A 20,915-nucleotide genomic window follows, 5' to 3' on the forward strand; every position below is an offset into this window, starting at 1 on the left:
TACAGAAAGAACAGCTTGTACCACACTCCCCCAATACAGAAAAAACCGCTTGTACTGTACCCAACTAATACTTTGTTTTGACTGATGAAAAAAGGGACGTTCCACTCTTCATTTTGACCAGAGTTCACTGCCAGCATCATATTCATCTATCTACAGTAGTTCTACTGGAACTGTTGTTACCATGACCAGAAGTAAGGTGATGAATGCTCCCTTAAGTGTGATCTTTAACAAAGAAACCCGTTCCTTCAATCTTGATTTTAGTTTTAGGATTAGGAGACGGAATAAAGGAAAATTCTGTTGTTGAGTGTTGAGTTGAATTTGAGCTTTTAACGTTGGAATTTGATTCCGATAAAACGAAAAAATGTTTTAAAAAGTGCTTATGTGCATGCTTATGTTATAGTTACTTTGTAGTCACTTGACACAGAGCAGTACAAAATGTTAAATCATACGCTGCTCTAAATATTTTCACAATATTTTCACAGAGAAACAAATGTTAATTTTCAGTGGAATGCAACTCTCAAAATTCATACGAAAGGAAGAGCAGCATTCTTTGCAATACCTTATACTTATATACTGCTGAAATCTATCAAATTCAGTGCTTTGCATCTCCCAAGCTATCTGCTATACATATATATATATACAGTTGACCCCGCTTGTGTTGAACTTCAGTCAAGTTGATCTTTTTCTCGGGTCCCAGCACCTCTTCTTCTTTACAGATCCCTATGGTTAAGTATACCTTCGGATGAGTTGATCTTTTGTTCACTCCCCCGATGACGATATAATTAGCTTATATTGAGTTAACTCAGTAAAACAGAGATACAGTGGACTACAGATGAGTTGATCTTTTGTTCACTCCCCCGGCGACATCAACTCATCTGTAGTCCACTGTATCTCTGTTTTACTTGAGTTAACTCGATATAAACTAATTGGTCGCTTTTAAGGACAAGCGGGCTAACCCAGATTTGAGGGGTTTCCAGAAATCTTGACCTACACCAAAAGTGGGCATTGCCCTACCTATAGGAGAACTTTAGTTTCATTGGCGGGTATATGTGTTTAGTTATTTTTATAGAGAAAACTCGCCTTGTCTTTTTAAGGAACTGAACAAAAAACTTTACCTTCAATTTTCTCAAAACAGCATTTTTCGGGATAGTCCCCTTGAGCTTAAAAGTAAGAGCGACCAATTATAACCGAGAGAGTGGTAAGAAGTAGTCTTGTAGCATAACTCAAGTCCCGTGAGAACATCATTTCAAAAGAGTAGGCTGTAATTTGGTCACTTCTAAAACGTCGCACTGATGTAATTAACTAAAATTGTAACAGCTGTGTATATAGTATATCCCATGGAACGGAAGGCTCACACAACAACACGTCAACTCCCATGATTTGCCAGTTCATTCCAATTTATCATCTCCACCCTTGAGGAGGACAAACAGCATTGCAGCCTGTTAAGCACACCCCAATACCATTTCTGTTTCAACCTGTTGTCAAAACTCGTTTTCAGCCTGTGGAGCTGAGGAAACCCAGTGGAGAAAAGTTTCCAAGATGCAACACGCCTGTAGATGAACTAAAATTTTTGTTTTTGGAAACTGCTCTTTTCACACCCAAATCAAGACAAGAAATTGTTGGGCGAGGTTTCAATCACTTTAATGAGCCAAAGGTATGTAGATTTAAAGCAACTCTTATAGATCAAGTGTGCAAAATAAAATTAATTTATCAACAAAAAATGAGGGACCATCAAAACATCTGATACTGAACAGGTGACCAGAGAGAGTTTGACTTATGTGATCCTACCACAAAATTCAGGAAATTGCAACAATCCTCGGGGCTGTAATCTGTTTCAGCTTTGTGAAGTTATTTTGAAGATGAAAGTTGGCCAACTTAGCCAGTGGAAGAATTGAGTGCCAAACTTCACAAGTTTATTGATCCTGAGATTCCAAAGTTTTTTTAAACTCAAGTCCAAGTCTAATTTAATGTGCCATCATGTAAGAAAGATACAGCGAGTCAATTTAGAAAAACTGATGGAACCACAGACCATGTGAGACTGTGAAGTGCAAATTAAGGGAAGCTCTGAACAACAAACACAAAGATCGGATGTCACATTCTCAACATGCCGAGGGGGCCTGGTGGTGGGGGAGTGTCCAGGTTTAGTATTATAATTGCCCAGGCCAAGTGCGTTAAAAGCCAAGAAAACTCACACGAGGTCAAGAATGCCTTGTAGATAGAAATTAAAACCTGGATAAGAAGCACCTGTGGCCCAGCGTGATGCCAACTTAACTAACATAAACAGCCATTGTCACTCCTAAATTATGAGTGAGTAAAACATGTATGAGTATGAGGATTCATAACATGTTTTTACAGACACATCCCCACCCCAAAGTAAACTCAAAATGCACACAAGCACAAAAGCAACAACAAAGATGTAAACCAACCAACACAAGTAGGACATGTGACAATCTTTCTGGCACAATAGGCGTGATACATACTTAGTTTTAGTATTGATCTCGTCCACATCTCTACTGTTGGATATTGGAATTATCTGACAATACAGCAACAGTGCCAAGAACAATCATGTGTGCACGGCACTCTTGGGCACTAAAGACTAGAACTGCCTAAATATAGACACTTGAGTCCAACAACAAACTTGACTGTACTAGAGATGCTGACTTGAACAAACTGAACCAAGAGGATTCAGTACCTACAATGCCCAGCAGAGAGCACAAAATGGAAGAATAATAGGTTTTTTAAAACATTATGACAAAATACCTCACTTGAAACGATCAATAGGCATGGTACCAGCAGTGCTGGATATACACAATTTGAGAACTTAGCACTAGCCAGAGAGCTGCATAAAAAGGAGCTGGTAGAATAAAGACAACCGATGGTAGGACAAAGACAAAAAGTTTTACCAAAATGGACTCACAAGTGCAACAACAAATGAAAATTCCTCCTGAACACCATTTATACGAGGGAGGGGGGAGACACAATTTATTCAACAAATTTAAATCATGCCTAAAGCGACCAACAAAAACAAAAAGCACAGTTATCAAAGGTACCACCTAAACCTACAGTGATCTCCAACACTGCAGGAAATGTTCAAAAAGACACATTGACTGCTTGTGCATAAATCAACACAAATTGGTAATTGAAGTACACACATGAAAGATTTATACGGAATTCCAGTATGAAAAAAAGAGTACCATTTGTAAATTAGCTCTGTAAATCTCATTTAACTGAATACTGATAAGACTGACAAGAAAAGGGATCATAAAAATCATTGTCAATTTAGCTTGGGGAGAAAACATTTTAAAGCATTCTTTGTAAGTTTTCAGCAAACATGTAAACAAACGTAACATCACAAGGTTCTTTTTTTTAAAAAGGATACTAAAGATGTAAACTCAAAGTACATTCTCATTAACCATCTTATTATTCAATTTAATTTCTAGAAGAGGGAATGTTGATTTTCAACCAACAATTAATTTGCACATGAAAATTCAGAAGAAAACACAAGCCTTGCAATGAGAGCCGAGTGCTATGAGTATTTTGGAACCAAACACCCACATTAAAACAGGAAAAATACTCCTAGTTAGCACAAACAACAACAATAAATTATGTACAGCACTCTAAATGCAGCCCTGTAAGTATGGCTTTAAACTTCTTGTAAATTTGAACACACAATGAAAGGTCTGTTCAGTCTTCCATCATGAAAGATATCAAACTATCTTTTTCAAAAAGCTTTCCATTATCACAGGCAGGCAAGTGAAAAAAAAAATCATATTTAGTCTTTTTTTTACAGTTAAAATTACTATCTGTTGGTGCAACCACTAAAGAGAAAAATTCATTTAGCTGCATAATGCTCCTTTCAGAGCAAAAGTAAAAGGAAACAAAGGTACAATGGTTGATAAAATTATCACCTGTTTCAACAGAAAGATCTCAGAAAAATTTCTAATTGCGAATAATACCCATAACATTTATTTAAAAATTGACACTATTACTGTTCTTGTGAATCTTCCAAAATTATAATATTCCATAATACGTTCCCACATCCTACATAAATATAAAATCTAAAGACAAAGAGATGATGAAGAGCATTCTGACAACAAAGAAAGAGAGTGGGTGACAGAGGGCTATCCCCATAAAATAAAGCTCAAAAATGGCATCACATACTGAGATTTGGTGGACAATGTCCACATTGTGTTCAAGAACATACAACATGATGACGCCTAATTGTACCACAACCAAAACTTTTTGTTTCCTGTATGTCAATGGTTGCTGAACATTTTTGTTCTTCAATTTGATCATATATAAACACTACAGTAAAACATCACAAATTACAGATATGTCTGTGAATGAATTCCATACATCAAATTTTTTAAGTTAAAGCTGTAAAAATTATCTGCCAAATCCAGAAAAAAAACCAGCCTGTGAGCTGTACAAGCTAGATTGATTTGTCAAAACAATCAAGACCCCAGGAACGTTGGTTTCATTTTCTATCACTTCTGAACACGTTTTTTTTTCCCCCCCAGTTGCAACCTGTGTAGGCCAACATCATGTAAAGAACATGTCAACATTCTTAACTGAGCTAGGTCTTTGCTTTTGCTCGCAAGTCATGAGTCATAGAGAGCTCAGCTCAGATCTCATCTATTTGAAAGAACTAACAACCCTAGAAATAATCTCAATACACTCGTACAACTGCTGTTCGTTGATTGTCAAGGGTGGGGCAAAACGAATGATGTCTCCATGGGTAGGCTTTGCAATCAGTCCATTGTCTCGCAACTTCAGACACACATCCCAGGCATCATGACCTGCAGAGAGAGAATGAAGGGCAACTGAAAACTGACAGGGAAACATCTTTAATGATACAGAACAACAGCAACTGAAACAAAATAAGTTATGAGTAAACAAAAACATCAAATCTTCTTGGAAAAAAAAGCATTTCACTTCCAACTAGAAAAGGATAATTTTTTATAACAGGCAGGCAGCAGTCAAAACAGATAAAGAAATAACTTTGACTGTATTTAAATAATAAGGTGCTTCCCCTTCCAGTAACAACTCTCTTAAGATTTCCTTCTTTCAAGCCCATACCCCTTATCCCTCAAAATCTCCTAGTTCCATAAATATTACAGGAAAATTACAATAAGCAGAGAATTATACTGGAAGTACACCCCAAACAGTAGCATTTGTAACTTTTGACAAGTCACAGGACCTGTTTGACAGTCAAGATTTTTCTTTACTTTTAGATGTCAAATTTTCAGTTTCCTGTAGATACTGTAATGCAAGGTTCATACAGAGTAGGATATATTTTATGCCAAGACTTTTCCAAGAGTTTCAAAACCAGATTTCTTTTTTTCCAAGACAAAATAACATGTCATTTCCTAAGAAAATTTTTCGTTCAGCATGTAAAAATACACTATGGTACGTTTCAAAATGCGTGAAGTCGAAGCCTTCTAAATTTTGAGGAAATATTTTTACATTTACAATGCTTCCACCAGCTGAAGCTGAAAAGTTAGGAAAATTCTATGGGGGGTCTGGGTGCCGCAAAGGCCCCCAGCAGGGTCCAGGGACAGGATCCCAATGGGGTTTCAGGGGGCGAAACCACCGAAGAAATTGAAATTTAGTGCTTTTAGAGGGTTGAAATGGCATTTGGGAGCCTCTTTGAAGAGATTGCCTACAACCCATAACATTTATTTTTCCGCCAACATTTTGTCTTGTTTGATTTCTTCCCCTACATATTTTTTATTATCTTTCCATTGCTGGCAATTTCTTCCCCTACATATTTTTTATTATCTTTCCATTGCTGGCAATGTTTAAAAGCAGGTTCCCCTTTCATTGCTACTATAATAATTCAATTAATTTGCCATCGCATTATTGACAGAAGGCAAACCTGGGAATAATGAATAGATATTCATGTACCTTCACAATACAGTTACCCAGCATATACCCTAATTTTCCTCAATTTTCACGCCTAAATGTCGCATGTCACAACCTCGGAACACCACTTCAAATTATTCTTGATTTTAATAGTTTTAGCATAAATTTCTTTCATCGCGGCCCTTATCACGTTCCTGTGCCGTTGAATCTTCGTATTGATAATTTCTCTAGATTTAGATTTCAAGACAAATTTGCAAAAAAGTTTCTTTCTGACAGTAATTTTCTGTCTAAGATCACAGGCAAATTAACTTGATCAACACGCAGATTTTCCAACCGCAGCAACAATCTGAAGATAGGCAGAATAAATGAGTGAATGATAGAAAGGAAAAAATTGGCACAAAAAGTTCTCCAGATTTTGATCAATCTGCAGGTAAAAATGTACTGCCGACCAAACCGCAATGAATGCATGGGGCACAGCGGAATAATTGCCAATTGCAGGAAATGCGCAATCTGGCAGATTTCTATATATACGTTGACTTATTGCCGAGAGAATTACCGTAAATATCCGTAACTATAAATTAATACAAGACGATACGAAGGCGAGTACGGATCTTTAGCTACGGAATTTCGTCAGTCCTACGCTGTCGCAGGTTTTTACGGAGGGAGTAGATCATGATGGAGGAACAAGTACGGAACTGGCAGAAAGCACGGATTTCCGTAAAAATACAGAATAGTGGAAGCACTGCATTTAGTTGCCCCTCTATAACAACTCTCTATAACTATACTTTTTTTCTGGTCCAAACGATGTTGTTATAGAGAGGCTGCACAGTAGTTAGAAATTTTGTTTTTCCAAGACTTTTCCAAGAATTTGGCCAATTTCTCAAAATTCCAAGAGTTGTCCATGCCTCGGAAAATAAAACAAAATTCCAAGAGTCTTCCAGTTTCCCCAAGACCCGTACGAACTGTAGTTATGTGAAGTCAGCAACTGAAATACCCATAGAAACCCGTCAGCATTCAGAGTACAGCCCTGTGGTAAAAAGCTCGTTGGACTTTTTCTCTTTTTCTCGTTCCAGCCTATTTGAAAAACAATGAGGAAATAAAAGTAAAGGAAAACAGAAACCCAAGCTGTACTCACCAACATTGATAACAATAGCATCAAGCAGTCCCTTCCCCCGCACAACACTGACGATATCTTTTGGCAACTTAGACAGTTCAGTACGCAGAATTTGACCAAGACGTTCAGCATTCTCTGCCAACTTCTCCTCTTCCAATACCTGAAGAGTAACAATGAGTTCACAGAAAAATGAGAATATTTTGAAACCTTAATGATTGATGTCCAAAACTCTGGAAAGAGCTTTTAACCTCAACTGCAAAATACAGCTTAATAAAGGAAGGCCTCAAGCTTGACACTTTTTAGAAAATATTAACAAAACAATGGGTGCAAGTTATGACGACTTTGCAAACAACTAAAAGTCACCTTTCCTTACTGATAGCCCACATTTCCTGTTACTCTGTACCATTTGTTTCACCTTCTACCTTGAATTATTATATTTTATCAATACAGCAGAGCATGTCACAAAAGATAGCAAAGTACTAAAAAACAATACCATTATAAACAGACTGAAAGAATGGTTGGATATAAACTTGCGTGAAAAACTGATTTAGACTAGATGTCACCCTGAGGGAGAGTTGTCTGAGCTCTAGATTAGACACATGACACCCTGAAGGCGAGTTGTCTGGGCTCTAGATTAGACACATGTCACCCTGAGGGTGAGTTGCTGGGCTCTAGATTAGACACATGTCACCCTGAGGGTGAGACGGCTACACTCTTTATACATGTCACCCTGAGGGTGAGACGGCTACACTCTTTACACATGATACCCTGAGGGGGAGTTAGCTAGACTCTAAACACATGATACCCTGCAGGGTGAGCTGTCTGGGCTCTAGATAAAACATGTGATACCCTGATGGAGAGCTAGCTAGACTCTAAACACAAGATACCCTGAGTGAGAGTTGTCAGAGCTCCAGTCATGTGACGTCCCAACACTTTCAAAGCCCCAAAATAAATTTAAAGCCATCCAAAGTCAATAAGCTTTGAGCATTGACAGATGTATATTTGTCTGTCATAAAGCTTACTGAGTCAAATCACAGCTGTTGCACTCACATTCCAGGCCAAGAGGAGAATCTTAACAGATTAGCACAGCTTTCAGAAGCTTTAGGCCTAGCAACCAGAATATAAATGTACACACCCACTATTCAAAATGTTCATCTGTAAAGTAATACTGATGTAGTAGTAACCTTTCAACATTGGCCCCGTAAACTGAGTACTTAAGATTCAAAAAAGAAAAAAAAATGGTTTTGTTTTACCTTCAGAGCTTCAATAGCCACTTTGCAAGCCAGGGGGTTCCCGCCAAATGTTGAACCGTGTTCGCCGGGCTTAATGGTCAACATAACTTCATTATCAGCAAGAATGGCAGATACCTGTAGACACAAAAAAAATGCAAATATGACTAGTTTTCAGTAAACTTTTCATTTTCTTTACTTAAGTTGCTAGATTTTTTCTTTTCCAAACCAATAGGAGTTTTGGGCTCGATTCTCTCTCTACTTTTTCAGAGTACAGTTAATTTAACTATTTCCTCTTATCTAAATTGAGTAAGAGATGGTTGTTAGACACTTTTTCATTTTCAGAAGAAACGAATAAAAAATTCATTCACGCACATTAAAGCTTGTTAAACAGCTGCGTACACAAATTCCAGGAGCAGTAAAAAACTAAAAGAGAAAGCAAAGATAAATGACCTAGCTCTCTGGAAAAATCACTGGGCCCACCTCCAACACAAAATAACAAAGGCGACTAATAACTGGTACAGCACTGCATGAAAAACAAAGTAGACCACCTTTCTTTAATTTTTGTTAAAAGGCCACCAAGAGCAGGCATGGAAAAAAAAAATTGTCCACACACACACACACACACACACACACACACACACACACACACACACACACACACACACACACACACACACATGTAGAACTAGCGGAGCTGTACTCACAGGAAGGACTCCACCAGAGAGAGCTTTTCCCAAAACCACAAGATCCGGCCGCACATTCTCATGGTCACATGCCAAGCGCCTGGGGACAGACAAATGTAAGACATATTTTTCGTTGCGGGTCTTTTTGCTTGATGTTCTAAATTATAATCTGCAAGCCACTTGGAATTGACTCCCCACCTCCATCCATTATCATCCCAATAATATTCTTGTTATCTCCTTGTAAATTTTAGTACAAGTTTTACAGCACTTGCAACACAATAAGGACATATAAGTGCCGAAGATTACAGGTGTTACAAAAGAGTAGCAAACACAAAACAGAGGGAATAGAGATAAGGACGAAACATGTTTGATAGGAAAGAAGGAGCAGACCACACCAGAGCACACACCATCCACCCACTTGTTATCTCTATCATAAAAGAAGAGTGAAATTTTACAAGACTCCCCTAAAAAAGAAAAAAGTAGATAAAGTATTAGCAAATAGGACAGCGTAAACCTGGCACCGATAACTCTATCAAAGCTTGAATATTACTGCTGTTAACAATACTCAGGTTATCACAAACACAATAAAACCCTAGCCGCTACAATAACTGACAATAATGGAAATCTCTTTGAAAAACGATTACACCCTGAGACAACAAATTATGTATATGTGGTTAATATATGGTTCTTTTTATAATGATCAGTCAAGGATGATATGCCTTGCTATACAGCTAGTAAATTTTTATGTCATTAGGGTAAATTTAGAGAGAAGCCCAAAATGATATTCAGAAAGGGTAAAAACGTACAATTGTCCTGCAGGATAGAAGCAGGACTTATCTAAGATAGAGAATAGAGTAACACCAAACAAAACATAAAACTTAATTATCTGATGTGTACTGACAAGATCCAGAAAGCTGCTAGAAAGAAAAATTTAAACCAGTCAATGTCCATCTTTTCAAAATCATATTCTAAAAAAAAATAAGTGAAACGGGCATACCCGCCTTGCACCAGAATCCACTAACCTTCCTGTACGTGCCAGACCCGTTTGCACCTCATCTGCGATCATAAGTACATTGTACTTTGTGCAGAGTTCCCGCACCTTGGTCAGGTAGCCCTCATCGGGAACCACCACGCCGGCCTCCCCTTGGATGGGTTCAAACATGTAAGCACACACATTTGGATCCTGGAGTTCTTTCTGAATAATAATAAATAAAACGTTTAGTATCTGACATTAAACCTGGACCTTATAGAACACAAAAATAATATAAAATTCAATTACAAACCATTTTAAAATATAAATCTGTTGACAACTTATATTAGCTTCAAATGCACTGTCGACACTTAACAATCAATCCAGAAAGATCAAGTTTTGACTTGTTACTTGGAAAAAGTAAATTCAATAATAAAATCTGAGAACTTAGATTTATCATTTTAAAGTAATTTTTTTTCGGCAGCAGAATCCAGCTTACTGCTTGAGACAAAGAATAAAGCCCCTTTTTTTCATTTTACACCTTGCAATCTAAATACATACAAGGGTAAGAACTCTAGAGATCTCCCCTTCTCTTCATTCATCTGTCAAATTAGAAATAGATCCCTACCTATGGTCTAGCCTCACATATTCTATCTGGATACACAGAACTGGCAACCCAATTTCTTTAAGCATCAGAGGGAGAGGAATGTGCTTTAATGAAAGTTTCTTAAAATCTTAAAGGGAGAGACATTCACATAAAGCTGAAATATTTAGGCCACGCTTTTTCTTAGATCTGTTTTACCTGCAACTGAAAGGAATAGATAACTGCCGCAATCCTTAAACACATCTTTTACAACTGCTTTTTTTACTCTACTACACAAATTCCAAAGGATTTCTCTTTAAATATGAGTCAGAAAAAAAAAGAAGAAAAGTGCCCTGGATACATACATTCAACCTGCTCATTACATGGCCATCAAGGCACTCACCTCCAGAGCCTCAGTGTCATTGTACGGAATGATGGAGAAACCTGGCATGAAGGGACCAAACCCAGTGTAGCTAGATGGATCTGTTGAGGAGGAGATGGCTGCAAGTGTACGGCCCCAGAAGTTTCCATCAGCAAAAATGATCCTGGCCTGGTTTTCTGGGATGTTCTTCACCTCGTAGCCCCACTTCCTTGCCAGTTTACAGGCAGTTTCACCTCCCTCAACACCTTGACAACAACAAAAAAGCAGAGGTATGAAAAGAATGGTCAAGGCTACAAAAACATTCACATGTATCATTCAAACATCTATGAGCTCTATGGGTTGGTTTTTTTTATCCCTGAAGATGAAACCAGAGTAAGAAGTTATTCTTGAAGACTAGGCTTTCTTTCCTCATCAAATCAAAAAAACAATTATGGTTTGACCATGAGAAAACAATTCAGAAGTAACAGAGAGACAGAAACACAATTTCAAACTGTCATGTCGTAAAGTGCTGTATAAGTAAAGTGTGTGCTGTGATGTTGCTTATATATAAGTAAAGCGTGTGTTGTCATGTTACTTATATAAGTAAAGCGTGTGTTGTCATGTTACTTATATAAAGTAAAGTGTGTGTTGTTATGTTGCTTTATAAGTAAAGTGTGTGTTGTCATGTTGCTTTATAAGTAAAGTGTGTGTTGTCATGTTGCTTTATAAGTAAAGTGTGTGTTGTCATGTTGCTTTATAAGTAAAGTGTGTGTTGTCATGTTGCTTTAATAAGTAAAGTGTGTGTTGTCATGTTGCTTTATAGGTAAACCGTGTGTTGTCATGTTGCTTTTATATATATAAGTAAAGTGTGTGTTGTCATGTTGCTTTTATATATATAAGTAAAGTGTGTGTAGTCATGTTGCTTTTATATATATAAGTAAAGTGTGTGTTGTCATGTTGCTTTTATATATATAAGTAAAGTGTGTGTTGTCATGTTGCTTTTATATATATAAGTAAAGTGTGTGTAGTCATGTTGCTTTTATATATATAAGTAAAGTGTGTGTTGTCATGTTGCTTATATATATATAAGTAAAGTGTGTGTTGTCATGTTGCTTTTATATATATATAAGTAAAGTGTGTGTTGTCATGTTGCTTTTATATATAAGTAAAGTGTGTGTTGTCATGTTGCTTATATATAGTAAAGTGCATGCTCACAGCACAGTACTCACCTGTGTTCATGGGAAGGACTTTGTCATAGCCAAACAAGTTCGTGATGAACTCTTCATACTCCCCCAGGCACGTGTTGTAGAAAGCCCGAGAGGTCAAGGTAAGAACATCCGCCTGTTTCTTGAGAGCGCCAATAATGCGGGGGTGGCAGTGCCCCTGGTTGACAGCGCTGTAGGCACTGAGGAAGTCGTAGTACTTGTTGCCTTCCACGTCCCACACAAACACACCTGAGGGACAAGTAAGCAACACCACTGACTCACAGCCATACATTACTACACACAACTCTTACAACTCATTAAACAGAAGTCATGTCAGGAGATCTCTCAAACAACTAACAGAAATAAAACACCAAAAGGAAAAGAATTCAAGCTTCATGAAAAATCAGTTTGAGGAACATTTTTAAAAATCATTGACTCGACATCTTCGGTTAATTGAGATTCTATATAATGGGCCTACTGGTGATCAAAACAAGGGACAACTTTTTGATTATGGTAAAAAAAATCTAGTCTTTTGAGTCTTTATGCCTTTCTTTTCACTTGGACTTGAATTTAAATACTAAGTACTCCAAAAAGTAGCTCATGGTATAAAAATAACATTTTGGAGCTTCAATCAGTTTAGTTTTTAGTTTTAGTAGAGGTTTTACTGTGCTCGCAACTGCATAAGGTCATATTGAGCGCCAATGGGTGGGTGTCAACAGAGAAGTCCTTACAGGGAATCAGACTTACTCTGCTCACCTCTCTAGCTTCAACAGCACAAAGTCTGCTTCACTATCAAGGCACCCCGGAAATATCGGGTCACAAGAGTGTGACAAACATACAAAAGAAGAAGAGGAAAACGATGACAGTAAGGATTAGGAAAGAAAAAGCAGCAGTTCCCTGTTGTAGTTCAGGCAGTTATAATGAGCATGACATTGTTAGATCAACCCATTTACAATTCTACTGTGCACTTGAATGAGAAATGTCCCCCCTTTAGATGGCCTAAAGACACTTCAGTCAGTGGCACCGCCCTGGGGGGGTCTTGAATCAGTGTTCACAGCATTAACATAATTAATTAAATTATAGAAAATTGGCATTTTTCCCCCCCCGTCACATGGCAGACTTTTTCTATTCTTTAATTTATTATGAAGTTCAGGTCTGTATAAATACAAAAAAAACGCAATAAGATTAGATCATTGTCACACAAAGAAGATAGTAGGTCTAACACAACATTAAATCGAGCCATCTGCATGCCCCACCATTTGTTTGTTGCCACAACATACAACTTCTGTTTTTCTGTTGACAATCATTGTCCTGGCAACAGCAGAGAAAAACACTTTTGTGCTCATTATTTTTTACAGAAATCTAAAATTAACCTGCAGTATTTGGTTTTCATTACCCACTTTGCTATGTTCATTAGAGTTATTCTCATCTGTTTCTGCACGGGTTAGGAATGTTGAGAAGAGTATCTCAGGAAAACACTTATAAAAAAACAACAGCAGTGAGCATTGTTAGTGCAAGTTTTCGATTTTTTTCAAAAGGATGAAATATATTAAATTAATAAGTGTTCATATTCAATAAAAAGTCAACATTTAATGGTTTTTGGACTGTATCTTGGTTTAAGGTAGTGCATCTTCCGGAAAGTTTTTACCGACCACTGCACAAATAAATGGAACAAAATTCAACACAAAACTGATGGCATGCTTAAGTCTCTCTCACCTTTGGCTTTTTCCAAAGCAACTGGCATGGGATGGTAGTTATGGGCACCGAACTTGTCCTCTCTTGAAAAGACTTGCTCAGACTGGTTCCCAATTTTGACAGGTCCGACAGCAGCAGCAGGTTTGGTGGAGTGTTCCCTCAAGGCCTGAGCCACGTTACGGGCGGCCAACTGCGCAGGTTTTGGGATACGGCTCAGCATGATTAGATTGAATGTATCTGCTGGTGGAAGCGAGAAAAATATAAGGAACTTTAAACAATGAGTATGAAAGTAAAAAACTAAACACACCTGGGCCATTAAAAAAAACTCTTTAAAAAATCAGCAGAACTGACTCATGATAGAATCATCCTGTCTCTGAAACAGTCTCTAAAAATGTACAAAATGAATGAAGCAACAAAGAGATGAAGCACGCTACTTGAACTACTGCACTTCCCCAAACTTCTTCATAATCAGAGAAGAAAGCAATTCAGACTAAAGATGACAATTTTCTTCCTTTAAAAAATGTGGGAGGTGGGAGGAGGCGGCTGGATTATGTGATTTGGAAATAAAACAGTAGAACTGAACATCACAAAATCTTGGTCCTGTTCCTTTTAAAGCAATGTATCTTCCGGCTACTTTCACTTTCACAACTGGTTCAAAATTGGTCTTTCCCAAAACAAGCAATACAACTTGTCACCTATAAGTCTCAAAATGCAGAAAAGCAAATACAGAATTAAATTTCTGCACAAAACGCTTTCAGATCCTACAATTACTACAAAGAGACCAAGGAAACCTCTAAAGCAGCCGCAGGACAGCTCAGTTCAAAATAAAAACCAGAAATGATGGCGAGGCTACACGCTCAAATAGATAACTCTAGTGGCAGTCATAAGAGGCATTTATGTAAATGTCATATAGTCACAACCTCATTTGATTAGTTACCTCTCACACCTTTTTCCTCCTCCCTAAAACTTTTTAAGCTTAATTAATTTAACAGATAACCTCACACAGAATTGCTCAAATAAAAAAGGGATTTTACAGCCACACCACAACAGCTGTAAATGTGTTTGTGAGTTATTTCATCAGTTTTTATCCCTTGTCTGCCCCCTACCCCCACCCCCTCTGTAAAAATGTACTTTATAAAACCACAAAACAGATGGAAAAATGTTTGTGAGATATTTCATGAGTTTTGTGTCTCTACCCCCCCCCCCCCCCCCTCTGTAAACTGTAAAAATGTACTTTTATAAAAACACACAACAGCTGGAAGAGTATATTTAAAGTCAAAACTGCCATATAATATTAACTTTGGAGACTATGATCATGATGATTAGACAGTAAGCATAGACAATAGGGGGATTAGTTATTAACCCGTTCATGACAATGAGTACTTTTGCATTTAATTTGAGTATGAACAGATTTCGATGCCTCAGCATGATGAACAACCTACACCTTAGTGATATCTTGTCACTGTCGACTCTATAGAAATAAGCCGTAAGTTTGTATCATATATTCATAGTCTTAGACTTGGAGCTCCCATAATATTGCATTCATCAAATTATTAAGACATTTATTCCTCTACGTGTGTTTTCAGAGCTTAACAGGCTGCTCCTCATTTTCAGTTATGAGGGAAATCAGCCACATCAGAAATTACATACCAAAAAGTGTACAAAACCACCCTTGAAACATTATATGCTTTTGAAATCAGAATACAATGTAATTCTTATCTTGCTGGCATTTAAAATGAATCACTCCATTGACTTCAATTGTCCAAAATATCAATAAAATTTACCTATTTTGACTCCACTTTTTACAAAATTTGTACATTCTTGGTTTTCTCTGGTGGAAAATGAAAATGATACAGCAATGTTCTTAGACAAGGCCAATTAATTAAAGGATAGTTCACAGCAAACTGAGTGAAAGCACTTTGGTACTTGTTCTGTCATTTGTCATTCCTGTTCATACAAGAGATTGTACTTGGTCTAGAGAGACCTTAAAATCAGGGACAGTCAGTATAGAAAATCTTGACCAATCAGGACTATCATCCTTTATCATCATGGCATAATATCCTTAATAAATCAGATAGTCTGCTTACTGATTACCCCTAACCTGGTACAAACAAAAGTGCTTGATTTTCTGAAGAACTGTAAACAAAAAGTGTTCAGCAGCCTCACCCAATCCTAGTGTGGTAACACAGAAACTGTGTCTTTTTCATTTCTATCTCTCATCCAGTAACTTATTTATATCCATTCTTTCAATTACAAGTTTAACCTCTCTGCATACAGTCTCAGAGTTCATTCACGAGGCAGGAGCAATGGTCATTTGGTGGAGTTGACTGGCTGTACTGGAACTTTTCAAACACAGATGAGAATAAACAGAATGAACACAATAAAAGATTACTAGAAATGGATAAAGACATATATGGGCAGGCCGGGGGAAATGCGATCACTTGCACAAGGTAACAAAACATCGCCCCCCCCCCTCTTCTCCAACTCAATATAATACCTTATAACAAAGACTAGAAAGGCATCAAGGTCAATAACAGCTCAGCGCGAGGCGTTTTTGACATCCCATGTGAAACAAAGCAAAAATTGAGTTCCTGCAAAGTTAGAAATATTCTCTACTGGACCATTGTATCTTGCTGCCACAAATCTCTCAGCTCACTTACAGAAGTTTTGCAGTCCCTTCCAGAAGACCAAATCAGCAAATGAAAATTAGGACTCTGCATCAGTCCAAAGAAGACACAGGTCAAGGAACGGGATAAATGTTCTCCATCCAACATCACTGGAAAAATTTGTCCCTACAGCCTACTACAACTTGCTCATGGCTTTCTGTTACGGGGTTCGGGGCTCTCATATCTCATCCTTTCCCTCTCCTGCACTCTACATCAAAACAAATTAAAGCATATGGAGGAAAAGCAGCCATCGTCATGCGCAGGTTAACCAAGCAAAAGTAGTGTATGCTTTTGTACTGTGAGAGCACATACTGTGAGAATACATCGCACATTCCTTGTGGCAGTAATCCCAACACTAAGCAGTAACAAGTATGATACTTAAATTTTTCCTATGGTGCTACCTCCAACGAACATTTAAATAGCAGGACAAAATCACACACACGCATTCCCATTTTGGAGACAGTTAGATATTTCGTGAGCACACCTCCACAGAGTACAGACACCGACCTGTTGGCTTGGACCTGTGTCGCCTAGATGTCCCACAGCCAGATGGACCTTTCCCACTAAGAGCTGACTCACTAGAAGAAAGTGGTTCACAGGCACACTCCAGAAGCTTGCATGCTGACCACAAGTATTATTAAGGGGTAGGAGAGAACTTAAGTTAAGGTCAGGGGTCCCAACCCAGACACCCAGGAGTCTGCGTCTGCAGTCTACAAAAGATCAAACTAGACAGTTTAAAAAGACCTCTAGTTACGAAAATCAAGAGGCCTAAAAAAAAAAAAAGGGACAGGAAAAAGCCCGAAAACAGCAACAATGGGTCAGACTTCACCATAGTTATGTAGCAGTAACAACGCAACAGCTGCATCTGTAAAACTAATAAGTCATATTTCAAAAATTAATGATTAGAGGTGCTACTAACAAAGAAACATACAAAACCAAAAGGAAGAGAGATTTCTGATTTATACACAAATCTTTAAAATGAAAGAAGGAACAAACCACACCAGAACATCTACCAACCATCCACTCAGTCTGATGACATGAATTCAAAAGACTACACCAGGCACAATACTACTAAGTGCTAAGGCCTCCCTCAGTCCTCCAGCACTGACAGCAGAACTAAATAAAGCAGTACGCATAAAATTACTCATTACATTTTATCCAGCCTGCACCAGTCAAGAAGAGGGTAGAGGCATAAAACAAGGACGAACACAATGTAATGCATGAAACTGCAATAGCGAATTGAACAAGTCAGCAAAATGCATTCCTTGATGAGGTAGGCCTTGCACAGCACAAAGTGAATTTGTTGATAAAACTTGAAATACCTGTACGTACAGCAAAGCCCTTTCTCAAGTCAAATTGGAAAGAGGGCATAAAGCAGGCTGTGGGACACACAACAGCAGTGAATGCAGACTTACCAAAATTCTGGTTTAGAAGGCAAAATACTTTATTTTTAAAAATCTAAAACAACTTGGCCTTAAATCACAATACAGTTAAAGAGAGTGTGCATACAAACATATGAATGAATTTTCAGACTAGTAATCCAGATCTTCAAGAACTAGATCTATTATTAAGGCCACTTTCACTATGATGACAGTTTTAAAATATTAAAACAAAGTCAAAACGCTCTACAAAGAAAGATCCTACCTTAAAAAAAACCAAGTCACATTCGAATCTCAAAATCAGATCGAAGAAGTAATAGTAATGCAATCTTGCAGGAAAGAGTAAAATCTGAACTAATGCATCTGTGGAGCCTGCACATGAGATTTATAATCAACTATTCAAATTCAATGTTGATGCAACTGCTATGCAACACTGATCCCAGCCAGGAGGCAGAGAGAGAGGGACGAGGGGGAGTGAAAGGATTGAGGGAGGGGGGGGTTCTGCCTGCTTTCATATAAACAAGTTGATGCAACACTTACACGTGGCAACACCTTTAATCTTTGCTACGTAAAAGTCAGAAATGAGAAAGAGAAGGCCTAAACGAAAGGCAGTCTGACGACAGGTCGACAAGACCGACGCCCGAGACCAACAAAAATTAACGAAGAGGCCCGAGGAAGAGGGCACGACTGCATGCGTCTTGCTTGTCTCGAGGCTCTCTCTCTATGCTCAACACTCAACTCTTATGTTTCAGGGTACACATCACAGAAAACACGCAACAACATGTTTGCACAACACATGTAATTAACTGCTCTTAGAATGTCTCTTCCTTATCGTCATGATAACAATCAACATACAAAGCCAACTTCTTTTGTCTTTGAAACAGATGAAAACCAAGTGAGATACTTGAGGCCAGCGAGATTGAGATCAGTCTAAACAAACACAGTTTCACTCACCGACTTGACTCACCGCTGTCCGCTGGTAGTTCCCACAGACACCTGCAAGCAAATGGACGAACAGAGTGGTCTCCCGCCGAGTAACGTGGCCTTGGCCTAGCGGTGAAAGAAGTCTGCCGACTGTCGACCGACTTTGTAGGCTACTTGGGAGCGGGTCCCCGTTGGGAGCTAGGCCTACATACGAGATCGTTTTAGTGGAATCTACTAGCCGGCCAACTATTAGACCAAGGCCCTGGGCTAGGCTAGCCTATTTTTACAATGCCACAAAATGCAAATTTGCTTGAGACTTTCCTTTAATAAAATTGTGTGTGTGTTTGTGTGTGTTGTTTTTTGTTTGTTTTTGTTTTTGTTTTAATAATTTGTTTGTTGTTGTTTTGTTTTGTTATTTGTTTTGGGGGTTGGGGATTGGTTTGTGTGTTTGGGGGGGGTTGAGGAGGAGGCGGTGTCTAAACAACTGAAGAGTAGGCCTAGGCTAAAACTAAATAAAGGGGTAAGTATAGGCTAGCTAAGTTGTTTGTTGTTACGGTACTCTGAATCTCAAACGACGTTACCATGGTCTATATTCCTGACGGCACATTGTCTTCTGTTCTGAAGTCCTCTTTCTCGAACGTGATGAGCTAGTACTAAGCCTATAGGGACGAGACAAAAACACCTCATTTTTTTAAAAGAATAGAGCTTTTTAAATGAAAAGCTCTAGATCTAGATCTGCACGGCAATATTGTACCTTAAAAATTATAGCTTTATTATTTAGCCTATTCATACTATCAAAACAAAGTAGGTCTACATAGCTTAGTCCTCATAAAGTTTCCTGACAAATAGGAATAAGTGTACTTCGCAAATGCATATTAAGTATTAAAATGTTCATAAACTACAAGGAATCCAGTTTCGCTTTTTTTTCTTTTTTTTTTTTGGGGGGGGGGGCTGGGGCATTTCTCCTGTTTTAAAAAAAAACTCGTCTGTTTGCAATTGATTTCTGATTTTAGCAAGCGTTGCAAAAAATTCTGCTTCACCAGACCGTTTTTAAGGATTATTGCAGAAACAATATAATATGAAGTAGGAAGCAACCTTGAAACATGTTCTGGGACATGCCCGCCTGAAGTCAGCGACACGGACTCAGTGGCGGTGGGTAGTGAAGGGCTCACGGGCTTAAGCCCCACTCCCCACCCCATAACTCTACCCCAAAGCTAATGAAGGTTTCTTCATAACGAACTGAGCAGCTGAAACCATTATGATCACATGCAATGAACATAGACTGATCAACTTGGCGGCTTGCTCGTTTATCCAATCACTGTTGTTACAGCTTACAACTATAGTAGCCTACCAGCTAATCAAGTGTCTTTAGGGCTCAGCAAAGGACAAGCCCGTTCCCACGACCCCTCTTTAATGAAAACCCTCTTGCAAAAAGGTAGAAGACTTGAAAAAAATGACACTGCATAGAAGGCTAACGCTCTCCTAGCCCTGACAATGTGGTGAAAGTTTACGAGACACTTTCCCCCAAGTGACACAGTTACTTATGCGCTCATTGGCCCTTTGTGAGGTGCGTTCTACTTTCCTCGACCACACGACCAAATACAGCTCATAGTATAGACAGGATATGTTTGAAGTGCTGTGTGTGCATATTTGTGTTTGTGCCACTGAGATTTAACAGTTTTAAAAACCACATCAAAACACTTTTGAGGCAACTTTTTAATCAGATGAAAATTAATCAGAGAAATTTGGAGGTGAAACGACTTCGTCCCCACCATCCAGAAGAATTTAACATAGAACAAAGAGATGGAAGACAAGGGTGACTCTTCTCGTTTGAATGGTTCTCAAAATGCCGTTGCTCGCCGTGAGTATAGAAACATCATCACTGTTTTGTTCTTATTGCTTGTTATTTGGTGGTATAGAAGTGGAAGCAACCTAAGCCCCACCCAAATTTTGTTCCACCCACCGCCACTGTACGGACTATCAAGGCGAGCCAGCATGACAATTTTTGGTTTTGCGAGTTTCAGAACCAGAGCCGTCGGGGCAATTACTCTTTTGGTGATGGGCTATACGTTCTATCTTAGCTGGGTTCAATTTAACGCAACCGTTCCTCTCTGAGAGAGACACACACACACACACACACACACACACACACACACACACACACACACACACACACACACACATCCGCCAGGGTGCACTTACAAAAACAAGGATGTCCACAGGCTCAGTGAAAGCGCT

General features: G+C 38.4%; 1 protein-coding gene across 12 annotated transcripts; it reads right to left on the reverse strand.

Annotated features, from left to right (window-relative positions):
- Window positions 1-1,623: 1,623 nt before the first annotated feature.
- LOC101858990 (ornithine aminotransferase, mitochondrial) lies at window positions 1,624-18,944 on the reverse strand. Of its 12 annotated transcripts, none has more exons than XM_035973009.1 (10): window positions 18,708-18,944; window positions 17,697-17,753; window positions 13,730-13,948; window positions 12,038-12,262; window positions 10,851-11,074; window positions 9,917-10,089; window positions 8,916-8,994; window positions 8,233-8,346; window positions 7,001-7,139; window positions 1,624-4,799 (listed from the first exon to the last, which is right to left on the reverse strand). In XM_035973009.1, the coding sequence occupies exons 2-10, from the start codon at window positions 17,743-17,745 to the stop codon at window positions 4,636-4,638; spliced, it is 1,386 nt and encodes a 461-aa protein (XP_035828902.1). In that variant the 5' UTR covers window positions 17,746-17,753; window positions 18,708-18,944; the 3' UTR covers window positions 1,624-4,635. The 12 variants fall into 12 exon arrangements, with proteins under 12 accessions (XP_035828902.1, XP_035828897.1, XP_035828894.1 ...); XM_035973004.1 differs by lacking the exons at window positions 17,697-17,753; window positions 18,708-18,944 and adding exons at window positions 16,882-17,084; window positions 18,609-18,684 and having other exon boundaries at window positions 13,730-13,945; XM_035973001.1 differs by lacking the exons at window positions 17,697-17,753; window positions 18,708-18,944 and adding exons at window positions 16,882-17,084; window positions 18,609-18,684.
- Window positions 18,945-20,915: the final 1,971 nt, after the last annotated feature.

This window comes from Aplysia californica, unplaced genomic scaffold (genome assembly GCF_000002075.1).
Source record: "Aplysia californica isolate F4 #8 unplaced genomic scaffold, AplCal3.0 scaffold00025, whole genome shotgun sequence".
Taxonomy (NCBI): Eukaryota; Metazoa; Mollusca; class Gastropoda; order Aplysiida; family Aplysiidae; genus Aplysia; species Aplysia californica.

What these genes read in the sequence shown, in the direction of transcription:
- LOC101858990 (XM_035973009.1), bottom strand. Translation starts at nt 17,745, where the DNA reads ATGCCCTCTTTCCAATTTGACTTGAGAAAGGGCTTTGCTGTACGTACA. An exon ending in ATGACACTGAGGCTCTGGAG is followed by an intron (nt 10,090 to 10,850) that starts GTGAGTGCCTTG and finishes ATTATTATTCAG; the next exon opens with AAAGAACTCCAGGATCCAAA. An exon ending in TGGCTATTGAAGCTCTGAAG is followed by an intron (nt 7,140 to 8,232) that starts GTAAAACAAAAC and finishes GTTACTCTTCAG; the next exon opens with GTATTGGAAGAGGAGAAGTT.